The sequence below is a fragment of the Bactrocera oleae genome, chromosome 4, assembly GCF_042242935.1.
Source record: "Bactrocera oleae isolate idBacOlea1 chromosome 4, idBacOlea1, whole genome shotgun sequence".
NCBI lineage: Eukaryota > Metazoa > Arthropoda > Insecta > Diptera > Tephritidae > Bactrocera > Bactrocera oleae.
Genome location: NC_091538.1, coordinates 58,293,955 through 58,307,319, shown reverse-complemented (window position 1 = coordinate 58,307,319; position 13,365 = coordinate 58,293,955). Strand labels below are relative to the sequence as shown.

Here is a 13,365-nt window from a genome sequence, read left to right as displayed (position 1 = left end):
AAAAACCTAAGAACTTGGATATTTAAATTTTTCACAAATAAAGGGTTTTCCAATAAGAGAGATATGATTTTTTTTCAAAAAAAAATACACACACTAATTGTAACGAAATGCAAATGTTTTTTTATTTAATTAACATCATTCAAATAGCCTCCACGGCTTCTTTTGCCGGAACGAATTCGAACAACCCAACTTTCGAGTACTTTTTCCACTAAATCAAAAAGTATGTCATGAATAGCACGTTCAATACTGAAATTTAAAAAAGTTTTTCATATTTAGAAAACAAAAAATATTACATATTACGAACACATACAAATAAGTCGTCTGGCTTTTATTCAGGAGGTCTTAATTTAGAATACACCTTATTTTGCAGCTGTATAGTTACGGAGCAATAATAGTTTCAGAAAACATTTGAGCAGGTATTTCGGAAGTATCTAAATACTTCTTAAAATAAAGTTGCCACATTTGAAAGAAAATAAAATTTATAATTGTACAAAATGTGTCCAAGCGTAAACAAAGATAGTCTTCCAGAAAATAGTTAGGACATTTTTAATTTGGACATATAAAATCTTTAGATAGGGTTGCCACCAATTTAGAAATTTAAAAGTAAGTATGCAAATGTAAGATATTTTAAATATGCTTTGAAGAAGTGAGTTTCTAATTTATATATAATATATTTTGAAAGAAAGTCTTCGATTCGCCATTTCTCTGCTCGCTATATTTGCATGCTCTTTTATCAAACTGTTTTTTTTTCCATGACCTTTTGTTCTTGTTATACCATAAATAATAATTTGACCCATTATTTTAGGTTATGCTTAAGCCATGATGTTGTAGATCAAGGTTTTTCTGATACCGGTCTAGTTTATTATAGTATATTGATTTTCTCAATTTCAATAATAATATTTATCAAAAGCAGTAGCAATCTATATGCTGATTGAAATAACAAAAAAAGTTAACATCGATAAAAAATTGTAAATAGCTGGCAATAACTTGCCTCACATTATTGCAATTTAACCACAAAAAAGGTTAAATGTTTAATTGTCTTTTTACCTTACTAAATAATTACTAGTTTTACTGTCGCCTTGTGTGCGAGTAATTTGTCGCAGTTTGTAGTGTTCGTTATGTTTTTATGAAATTGTTAGATATGTTGTAAGCTCACCTTTTTGTCAAATATTGATTTTAATAAAAAAAACTGTACATTTGAAAGAATATATCTTCAAATTATTCTACCAAATACTTAATTGCCAATTTTTTTCAATTATCAGAAAATGGTCAATTGGCGAAATCCTGTTATTTTTACAGTTAAAGAGCTTACATATATTTGCAAGAACTTTTTTTTATGCTCATAAAACAATTCCCATAAAACTGACCTCCATTTGTGATTTTAAATGCTGGACATTTGTCATATTTGTCAGTGAGAAAATAAGTAAACGTGGTTGTCGTGAGGAATGAAGTACAACTATAAGTAAACAAAAAATAGGTTATTTCACATTTTTAAGCATGTGAAATACTTCGGTAAAACTGTTAAACTTAATTGACAAAAAAAGTGAAATATTTTTTTTTACGATTTTTAAGTTAGAAAATCAGTCAGATATCCGGTACTATGAGGCTCTACTGCAAGCTAAGGACCGATTTTGTTATGTTAGAACCAAACCACATTTATTAGTTATAAACGTAACAGGTTAGCGTAAAAAATTTAATCGCGTCAGAGAAGGATATAAAAGTCCATTTTTGGGTTGTGGGAAGAGCTATATCCACTTGTGAATTAAAGAAAAACTCACGATATTTTTTCATATGCATGCAAAGTACATATGTACGTATGCGAATATTCTCCAAATATTTGAAGATTATTCAGCAAATATTTTTGGAAATATGAGCGTATTTGAAGGGATTTTTAAGAAGTTATTGGTTTCACCCCATTTTGCAAATATCGAGTTCTCAACAGATCTCGACGTTCTGAGGATTGAGGAAGCTTCCACGAACATTTCTACGATGATGTCCGTATGTCTGTATGTATGTGTGGATGTATGGGTGTGTGTGTGTGAATGTATGTAAACCTCTTATAACTTTTAAACGGCATGAATAAACTAAACAACATTCCAAAGGGTTTCATAGCAGTTGAATTTCGTGTAAGTTTGAACCCAATCGGACCAGTAGATTTCAAGAAATCTCAAAAAAATTTTAGAATTTCTTCCAAACGACTTGACCGATCGACACCAAAAACTAATCAGTTCTAAACCTTGAAGCAACACATCGTTTGCCGCAAACCGGCATCGGAAAACAAAAAATTTAAAAGAAATCGTTTTTTTCTAATTTACTTCGAAACAACTTGACTGGTCGATCCCAAAAACTAATCAGTTTTGAACCTTGAAAAAAACACATCGTTTGCCGCAAACCGAGTCAGAATCGGTTGATTTGCTTTCGAGAAATCGTTAAAGAAAGAAATCACCAAAATTGATTAGTCTTTGAGAAATTTGGGAAATAGTGTTATATTAAACTCCCATTAAACTTTTAAGCTCGAAGAACTCAAAAGCAATGAAATAAGCGAAATTTGAACGTTAATTTATGAAATTATCGGAAAGTTGCAGGAATGGCCCTTGAGGCCAACCGTTTTCCACATTTTTTTACTTACTGTTATCGGCTCCTAAAACTTTAAACGGGTTTTTTTAGGAAACGCTGTTTTCCGAATAGGCAAAATCAATAGACTTAAAATTTTCACAAGACATTCTTAGATATTTTTATCAGGTAATGGTCGAAGGCATACGATTTACATAACACTTTCAATTCTTTAAGCCACTCCGAAGTATAAATTTTTTCACAAAAAACGCGTTTTTTAGTATATGCGGCTATATTATGGCATTTACCTAAAGTAATAATTTTTTTTGAAGATCGGTTACGGAATCAAGGGAATCCAAAATATTTCAAAATTAATCACCAACTATAAAAGCACATTAAATTCTATAAATATAAACTTGTGTTTTTTTCTGACTTTTGGATATAATTTTACATATTTTTTAAGTATGATATTGTCTATATGACCTTAGGTGGCATTATCGCAAAAACAAATATTTATATTTGTACTTCTTCTAGGAATCATAAAATGAAATTATCTGTTACGTCACTGTTAAGTAAATAAATTATCGTTGGTGTACTCATTGCTTCATGATTATTAAGTAGTGGGTGAGTAAATAGGAGATAAATTAAACAGAATTCCCCTACGCTGATAAACATGTGAATAAACTAACTGAATGTCAACGCTTTAGAATATTAATAATAATAAATATTTACTATCTATGAATTATTGGGCTGTTATGAGCATGACGTTCGACCAAACAAAGTTTTAAATATATATTTTCATGGTATACGAATATGCCTGCCATAGAATATATGCCTACATACTCGTATATACATAAATAGAAACCTATAGTACCGTTTCAAACTTCGCATTTAGCCAGTATCTTTACGAGCTGTTTACTATCAAAAATTTTTTTAAAAAACATTTTATTTTTTAATTTTTTATTTTTTATTTTCTATACAACACATATTTTAATATTTTCAGTTATTTATTTAGAAATCATACACTCATAACACAATCCAGTGACCGATTACTCCAAACAATAAAAATTTCCTTAATTTTCTATTTAGTTTGCTTTCTTTTTCATAAAACGCTTAAGTCATTAAATAATTGTTGGTCACTCAACAATCCCTTCGCAGGACACATCTTCCTTGATTGTTCAACACATAGCCACTCTTGCACTGACAGCCGACAATGCATTGCAGCGTGCATAAGTTTGGACTATTCCTTTGGTCGCATTTTGGCGGGCAGGCGGTGCCGCATTCTGTGAATTCCTCATTTTTTCCGCAATAAGAGCCTTTAAGATGTATAAAAAGAAATACAAAGGATTAGGAGGCTTCCACAGTGTCAACTTTTTCACTTTTTAATTTTAATCACAACTCACCTCTTTGTGGCTTCGCCGACACATAACTAGCAATGCACACAACGAGCACAAACAACAAACAGAATTTAGTATTCATTTTATAAGCAAATCGGAATATCTTACTGCTTGACTGAACGAGCTGAGAAATACTATTGTTTTAGTAACAGATTCCTGGCACTTTTATTTATACATAATCGACTAAACGAATGACTAAACGAACAGATGATTCTAAAATATTTACTATTAAATGGGTGTACATATTGACTATTTGTACACAAACATTAATATACATACATATATATATATATATATATTTATATGAGAGTATTACGCAAATACTCATACTAGGGTGGTAGCGTTGCTTTTGGTTCATGAGGTATAGCTTAATCTGGTTTATTTTTCAAAGCTTAAAGTTTTTGCGTTATTAATTTTCCAATATATTTCACAAAGTTAGTAATACGTTTTATAGAAAAGTATCGAACATTTAACTATATATTTTAAAGCAGCTGTTATGTATGACATCATATATACAAATACATGAAGAGTAAGATTACACCAGAGCGTTAAAAGGTCACCTAGTTTAAAAATTGTTTTTTTTTTTTCTTTTGTAACTAAGAAAAATAGTTCATTACCAATTTGTCGTATTTCTAAGCCTACGTGATCAGTTTGTGCAACAAAATCCAAAACTTTCCAAATTTTATATATATGGTATAAAATAAATAAATCTCTAGAGAGATGTAAGGATTATTATTACATCACTTTTTATCAAAACTGGTGCACATTTGAAGAATATATTTACTCTTTTACTAAAAATAAGCGCAAAAAATATATATAACAAATGAAAAAGTTCATATCGACCGAGTCTACTGAAAATTATTTCAAAAATATTTGAAAGAATATTGTTCCACAGACTTTTGCCTCGGCTGGAGGAAAAACCATTAAGCCCGGATCATCAGTTTGACTTCAGAAACTTAAATGGCACATTGAGCAATGCCACAGAGTAGAACACTTTATAACTGATGCCATGCAAAATTGTAAATACTGTTCTGCAGTTTTTCCTAATGTCCATCAAGCATTTGACAAAGCCTGGCAACTAGGCCTACTCGTATTATAAGTTAAGTTTGCTATTAAAGTCATATTTGCATAATCGGACGTTGTACGTCAAGGGTCGTTATGCTGAGCCGGATTTGGGACCCACAGGTGCTGGTGTACCTCAAGTCAACGTTCTTGATTAACTCTGACTCCACAATTAAGAGCAACTGTGCAGGCGTCGAGTAGCAATTTTACTGCCGCTCCAAGAAACTGCAAACGTAATTGACCATTCTAGAACCGTATCTCAACGAATAGGCATTAATACTGAAAATCCACACCTGGAGTGTATACACTCAGGCACAAAAAATATGTCCCCAAGTGGTCTTATGTGGTCAGTTGCTACTAACAAGCACAAGCTCAAAATATCTGGGACTTACTCGTACAATTGATAAGAGACGTACATGGAAAGACCACGTGAAAATCAAGAGAACCCGGCTCTGGTTAAGGTTTGCGCAGCTGTACTGGCTCCTAAAGGCAAGATCTCGTCTCAGTCTTAAGAACAAGCTAACATACTTGTATATAAGGCAATGCTCAGATCAATGTGATTTCGTATGGAATTCAAATCTAGGGCTGTTGAGTCAATTAAAATTTTAAATTTATTCAAGCCTTTCAAAATAAAGTTCTTCGCACTAAAGTGGTTGCATCTTTTATGTTGGAAATGACGTACTCCATTGAGAGTAAAAAATGCTCACTCTGAAAGAAACTATAGAAGAATTTATAAGTTGTTATTTCTCTCGATGGGATAACCATGAAAATGTACTTGCGATCCAACTGCTGGATAATAGCAGGCAACCATGTAGTAGACTAAAAAATATCATCCATTACATCTTCTTTTTCGAGTCAATTGATTTCATATTAATTTTGTAAAATTTTTTTCAATGATATCAGTTTATGTAAGACAATATATTTGTAAGCCATATATTATAAGCTATAGACTAAAAACAATACTAGTCGACGGAAAGTTTTTTTATCTAAGAGAAGCAAAATATGAAATAATAATTACCGGATTTGCCAAAACTACTTCGTTCCTATATATTATAATATAATTCCTATGACAATTTACTTTATAAGAGATCTATTGTTATATTAGAAAGCTTTCATGGAGGCCAAATATTGCGAAGAGAGTAAGGAGGGCATCGATTGCCTTATATTGCTGTAGACGAGCTATAGAGAAAAAGTGCGGAGTCTCACCAAAGAGGGTGTTGTGGATCTACAAAACCGTAGTGAAGCCAATAATGTTCTATGGTGTATTCGCTTTGTGTAGGGTGCTCGAAAAGACTACACTTGTTAAGAAGCTTCAACGTGTCCAAAGTGCGGCTCTTATCGGCATCTCCGGTGCACTGCGGACTAAACCAACAATAGCACTTAATGCCACTTTACACATAGCACCCTTGCACATTACGGATAGGCGTATTGCTGCGAAGTGCGCTCTAAGGAAAGCTGTGTATATGAAGGGGTCCGAACAAGGACAAGCCGAAATTCTCAACTTTTTCAACTGCATTTCTGAAAAAATGGATCACTGCGTCGCAGAGGCTACTCGGAGGAGTCACTGGAGGAGAGTTGAAGTGAGCTTTTCCACGGATGGTTCAAAGCCAGGGATAACATTGGAGAAGGAGTATTCAGTAAGGAGTTCTCTGTCAATCTTAGCGTTAAGCTACCGTACCATTATATTGTTTTTCAGCCAGAAGTGGCTGCAATTAAGGTGCTGGTAGACGTACTGCTACGAAGTGCAGCCTCTTTCGGGGAGGTGAGAATTCACTCCAAAAGCAGAGCGGCAATACTAGCACTGAGCTCGCTATCTGTGTGCTCGAAGCTAGACAAGGAGTGTTAATTTTCAGATTCTGCATGTGACAGTAACACCACTTGTAAAGAAGAAGAACTCGGTTATAAGTATTAGTTAGTTAAGATTAAGTCAAAATAGAAGGGTTGAGCGTGCCAACGTCTTGAACTGAGAGATGAAAATTATTCTTTGCAGCCAAATGCCAAGTGGATAATTTTTTAAAATAAAGAGTGGGTGTGGCCACTGAACTAGTTTCTGAAAATTGTATGATGTTTCATCACTTCGTTTTAATCTTCTTAACATGGTCAGTGGGTTTATCAGTTGTTCTATATATTAGCTATTATATTTTTTATATAGAGACAAGCAGGAGCGAGAGAAAAGCAAATATTTGTCATAAATTAAGATTCCATTTGAAAGCGCACCATTTTTAGAAATTTCATTTAAACTTGGCGCTTTATTTATAACTTCCGCTTTCGATAAGTATTTCTGAGTTAATTTTTAAAACGACATTTAACGCAGCTATTAGTAAACACTTTAATAAACTGCCCAACATATTCACTCACATATATCGAAAATACAATATACCATAACAATAATATTAACAAGAAAGCCTAACTCATGCTCCTATCTTAATCGCCACTTTTAAAATATATATTTTTATGTATTTTGTTTTTATAATAATTACTTCACGATAATTATAATAGCTGGCAGACAGAACAAAATTAAAACATTGACAGCTTAAACAATAAAAAAATAATAAGTTTTCATTTTATTTATTTGTTTTCCCAAAATAATTACATAATTAATTTCATCAATATTTGTCGCTTAACAATCCTCCTGCAGGACACATTTTCTCTCTCTATTCAACACATAGCCACTTTTACAACGACAGCCAATAAAGCAGCGCAGTGAGCAGAAACGAAGACCTCCTTCGCATCTCTGTGGACAGATGTTACCGCAGGTTGTGAATTCCTCATTTTCACCACAATCGGTAGAGTCTTTAAGATCTATGAAAACAAAAAATGATTAGGCTGCTACGAAATCGTTTCTTTCACTTTGTTATTTAATCACAACGCACCTCCTTGTGGCTTCGCCGACACAAGTCCAGCAATGCATACAACAAACAAAAACAACAGACAGAATTTGGCATGCATTTTAGAAGCGAATCTGAAATATAGTAGTTGACTTAACAAGTTAATAAACACAATTGTTTTAGCAGTGGTTTCAGTTGACTTTTATTTATAAATAAGCAAGCAAGCGAATTGCCGACAGATAAGCTGAAAATATCTGCCAATTATTGGACAAGCATATTCAATATTCAAACATTTGCGTAGCATTATCTTTAGATTTTCAGTGCTGCTTAATCTGCTGTGGCTAATTTTGCAAACTAACAAAGCGTTCAATAAGTTATGTTATTGTTGTTGCTGTTTTGACAAAACAGATCCCCTAATAATATTAAACAATGCTGCCGAATCGATAGTTCTCAGCCGCATAAAATCCGGATATGGTAATTGTTTTGGTTATTTTTTTTCTAGATTGGTACAATTATTTTTTTATATTTGTGTGAAGTTTGATCTCGATATATTAAAAAGTGTGTAGTTGGCAGCTATTTGTTTATGACGCAAAAAGTTTGTCTGCAGATTTTTAATATGGAAAAAATGGAACAATGAGTTTGCTTGAAATTTTGTGTTTCCAGTAGAATCACGACTACGAAATTATTGAAAATGTTGCAGAAGTGTTTCGGGGAGTTCACTTTATCATGAACACTAGTATTTGAGTAGCACAAAGCATTCTGTAAAGGTCTGTTAATGACGATAACAACGAAAAATTTAAAGAAACAGTGCTTGAAAATAATTTCTATCAGAGAGATGGCAGAGAATCTCAAAATTTCTTATGAATCGATTCAACAGATTTTGGTTAATATAATATTTTGGATATGAAGTGAACCAAGAGATCTGAATCTTTCGCAAACACGACAACAAGTAGAGGTCGCAAAAGAGATACTTGAAAAGCTAGCTGTGAATCCTGCATTCATCAAATGCATCATTACTGTTAACGAGAGGTCGGTTTATGAATATAACGACAAAACAGTATTCTAACAAATCGAGCTTTAAAAAATAGCCAAAACCGAAAAAACCAAAATTCGCTGGATCGCAGCCGAGGGTTATAACAAGTGTTTGGAAAATATATTTAAGTGTTGACATGCTTTTATTGGCTCAAGAGCCTATTTTGTAGGCGTTAATAACGATCTGTACTAAAATGCGTGAAAATGTGGTATTTTGTCAGTGCGGTCCAGATGGTAAATAATAAAACATTTATAATTCGTTAAGAAAATGTTAACACGGGTCTATTTCTGAATTTAATTCCTGTTAAATCATTCCAAATCAAAAAACAAAAACTTTTCATATGTCAACACACCCTAATATTTCTATATGAATCGTCCGAAATACGACATACTCATATTTACAATAATCATTAGCACTGACTGCTTAGTTTCCACTTATTGATTCGCACAAAATATACGAGAATACGACAAAATAGTTGTATAAACACAATTAAGCAATTCCAAATAACTTTCACACCCTCATACGAGATTTTTTCAAAGGGGTTTCCCTTTCGATTGAACGAAAATACCAAATGAGAATTTTAAATTGAAAAAATTTAAATATATACCTACCTACTCGACTTCTGTATAACTCTCTTAATTGTACTAAATAATTAATATGAATTCCCTTAGCCAACATTTCGTACAAATCAATGATAAAAATTAGAAAACAAAAAAAAATGTTCCGTTAAAAAGTTCGTAAGAGGTTACGATTGAAACCAAAGAAAGAATCCATCACGAAGAACAGTATACTTTTTAGATACAACAATCTGACCAGTAAAAGCGTGAATAAATTAAACTTACTCAATTAAGTAGAGAATACTCTTCTACTGAAGTATATGGAGATGTACAAATTTGCTTATATTTTACAATCCAGTTGATAAGCGCATTAAATAAATTGCAATTTCTTATTAAAAACGATAGGTTAATAATGAAAAAAAACAAAATATTTTTAGAAAACCAGCAAAAACTTTAACATTCTCAAATGACAAATATAAACTATACTGTTATATAAATATTTATAGAGAGTTACACATAATCGTCAGCTCATGTTAATTATTTATTTTGTTATTTTTAATTTCCCATATTTAAATTTGTTGCGATGAGGTTCTCAATTGCTTATCTCCTCCCGACCTGCTGCAGTTTTTATGACTCTAGAAACACGGGCTTTTTCATTTGATAGCAGAGAAGATTATGTTACTTCGAAAGCTTTGGGTGTCGCTTTGCGGCCATATGGTTAATTAAATTCTGTGTCAAGTTCATATTTAGATTAGAATAATATCCAAGAGGTAGTAGAAGAAGAGACTGTAGAGCATCTTCGATACGAATGCATGGTTTTGTATAAGAATAGAATCGATGGGGTCTTGAATCTGGAATTGATGAACTTCATCACCGGGAAGCACAGTTTAGTTCAGAGAGGTCATAATAAAGTGAGGGGATTTTAGTCCCGGTGATTTCACAATGCCTGCCTTACCAACCTAGCCATCTCCTCCATTAATAGAAATATTGTCAAAATTAGTATCAATCGAGTGGAACACAACAATAGTATTAGTAGTGGGTATTGAATGAAGAACGATGTGACATCAAATGGTGTTTCGGGCTGGCTTAAGTCTGCACTAAAACATGAAGGACAAATAAATTGATACGCTTTCCTTAATCAGATATACCATAAAAAATTCACCAAATATTTCTTTACAAACCAAACAAGCAATCAAATTTCAGCAAAACATTTCAAACATTTATAAATTTGCGACTGTTTTGAAATAATTTCATAGAAATATGTTTTATTACAAATAATAAAACTAATTTTTTTGGTTTGATTCTGGTCTTGAAAATCACCGGCCTCTGATTCGAAATCCATATATTTCATATCTAAAACGAGTTTCAGATATTCTACAATTCTTACTTTTACTTCATAAATATGTGTATGAAAGTGTATAATAAAACTGAAGTACAAGAATATAGTATACTATTTCAATACATATCATACAAGCAACAATAAGAGCGCCAGCAACATTGTTAATATAAATCAGTTAACTGCGAATAACAAAAAACGGTACAGAAAATCATAAAAAGTAAAAATAATAAAAATAATGATGCCAAAATCTAGAGCAAAGAAGTTGTTTTTGTCGCTACAAAAGCTGACATTAGTGCAACAATAAAGACAACAAAAACTACAACAATAATAAGAGCTTTCAATTGTCAAGTCAACGAGCAGCTGATGGCAAACGATGGTGACACATATTTTGTCAAATATAATAATAACAACAAAAAAAAGAAGTTAATTCATAGGCACATACTCACAGCAATACAGCATGTGGCCATTGAATTAAGAACAAAGTGGAAAAATTTAATAATTTACTTACCTATTTGGCATTTATGGGATGAAAAATTTGCATGTTTCAATTATTTCAGGTGATTTGAAGAAGCTGCAGCTTCTGTGCCAACTTGTCAAAATTTTAATTTAACCATTTTCTAGAAAGAAACTCCGATTCTGGAAATATAAAATAAACAAAATAGAAAAAGATTAAATTGTCAAATTTATCATAAAAATTGATAAAAAAAAAGCACTTGAGGATTCTACATTTTCATTGCATATAACAAACCGGTGTATATAACTCTATGATCGGAAGCTGTTTGAATTCATATTTAAATAGGCAGACCAGAATAGCGGCAAACTAGCAAATTAATGAAAGTAACTGTTCAAATTGTCATGAGCACAAGAAATGTGTGAATCACTAATTGCTAGAGCGAGAATTTTTTTTTTCTTGAACTCACTTGTGTGAGGAAAGATATTCTTAAAACCTGTATCTAATTTTTCTAATCTGGACCTTTTAATTTTAATAAATATATTTTAATTTTATTTTTTTATTTATTTGCTATTCATAAATTTGTTTCATAATCCATTAAATCCAAATTTATCACTCAGCAATTTCTTTTAAGCCTATATTTGGCTTTCTCGATATAAACCTTTCCGTATTCCTTAATTGCCAGTGAATAAATATCAGCTCTGTTTGCCGTTGCTTTCACGCTAACATGGATGCTTAGTCAGCCATATTATTGGGTAGTTACGTATTGAAAATCAAATCATTCTCCAAAAAGCACTGCAAAGTTATATCCACTTATTACAACTGATTCCCAAATGTGACAAAACTTCTGTGATTAAATGACTTGCAGGCTCTCGGATAGAGAGATGCCAAATATTTTAGATATTAATTACAACTAGCAAAAAAGAGTATGCAAGAATACGAGATAACTACAGTTTTCATTCGAATCGCAAAATCAATTGGTTACCCGTTGCTAATATGACAATATTCTCCACGCATGAAAATATTTTAAAAGTTTTTTTAATATTTAGAGGAAATGTGAAAATATTTTGAAATTTCAAAGAGATATAACTTAATGAAACCTTCTTGACAAATCCGAAAACAAAAATTGGTTTTAAATAACACCAGGTTTGAATCCAACGCTTCTACATATAACTAAAACCATCCACCAATAAAAAAGTTTGCCTAAATATAATAGATTTTCCCCTCCTCCTTTTCCAGAAAATTATTATAACGTAATTCATTATTTTTTATATCAGTAGCATATATTTTATAAAAAAGCCTAACAACTCCACTTTTAATAAACAATTATAAAGTTAGCATATTTCTTAAACTACTTTACAACACTTCTACATATGAAAGCTTTGCAAATGAACGTAAAATGTGAAAATGAGGATTCGTACATAATTAAATTTTTATATATAATCCATAAAAAAAATGTTCATATCAGATCTCCGGATATCGAATATTTCATATCACTAACTCATATTTGCAATAATCACTAATTTACTGTTGTTTTTTTGCTTTTTTACAGTTAATAACAATGCAACAAAATATATATTTGTATAAACAATTCAAAATAATTTTCACACCCATTGACAAGATTATTTAATTATTTCCCTTTGATGTGATTTACAATGCAAAACGGAAAATGTAAATCACAGAAACACCACAACTGTATTACCCTCTCGACTGCACTTTAAATTAATATATAGTTATAATTATTCGCTTAATAAACATATTTTGTTCATAAACCAACAATAAATCAGTAGATAATTCATACGCCATTAACCACAAGTATGTGTTTAGTAATATGTTGATTGAAGCAAAATATGGGAACTTGATTTAATGACCTATCAAACAATAAGAGCTGTCAACGAAATACTGAAAGTATTTGTCAAAAAAAGCAAAACTTTTAAAAATTCTCAAATGACGCATTTAATCTATATTGTGATTTGTCACTTATCGCTTATTGAAACTTTTTGCCGCGATGTTCTCAATCACTTATCTTCTCCAGACCATAGCTGATGCTGTTTTTATTACTCTAGTGGGTTTGTTAATTGATAACGAAGCAGATAGCGTCAGTGCGAGAGTTACGTATGCTTTAATATATTCTGTGTCAAGATC

General features: G+C 31.7%; 3 protein-coding genes across 3 annotated transcripts in view; 1 reads left to right on the top strand and 2 right to left on the bottom strand.

The window, feature by feature from the left end:
* LOC106624504 (serine protease 33) overlaps positions 1-13,365 on the top strand; it is a 29,777-nt gene that overhangs the window by 3,559 nt on the left and 12,853 nt on the right. The gene's annotated exons all lie outside the window — the stretch shown is intronic.
* Positions 3,542-4,108, bottom strand: LOC106624499 (chymotrypsin inhibitor). Its single transcript, XM_014244243.3, has 2 exons — positions 3,957-4,108; positions 3,542-3,869 (listed from the first exon to the last, which is right to left on the bottom strand). Exons 1-2 carry the CDS (start codon positions 4,030-4,032, stop codon positions 3,694-3,696), a joined length of 252 nt encoding a protein of 83 aa, XP_014099718.3. The 5' UTR covers positions 4,033-4,108; the 3' UTR covers positions 3,542-3,693.
* Positions 7,546-11,399, bottom strand: LOC106624503 (chymotrypsin inhibitor-like). Its single transcript, XM_014244246.3, has 3 exons — positions 11,278-11,399; positions 7,886-7,974; positions 7,546-7,814 (listed from the first exon to the last, which is right to left on the bottom strand). The coding sequence occupies exons 1-3, from the start codon at positions 11,286-11,288 to the stop codon at positions 7,633-7,635; spliced, it is 282 nt and encodes a 93-aa protein (XP_014099721.3). The 5' UTR covers positions 11,289-11,399; the 3' UTR covers positions 7,546-7,632.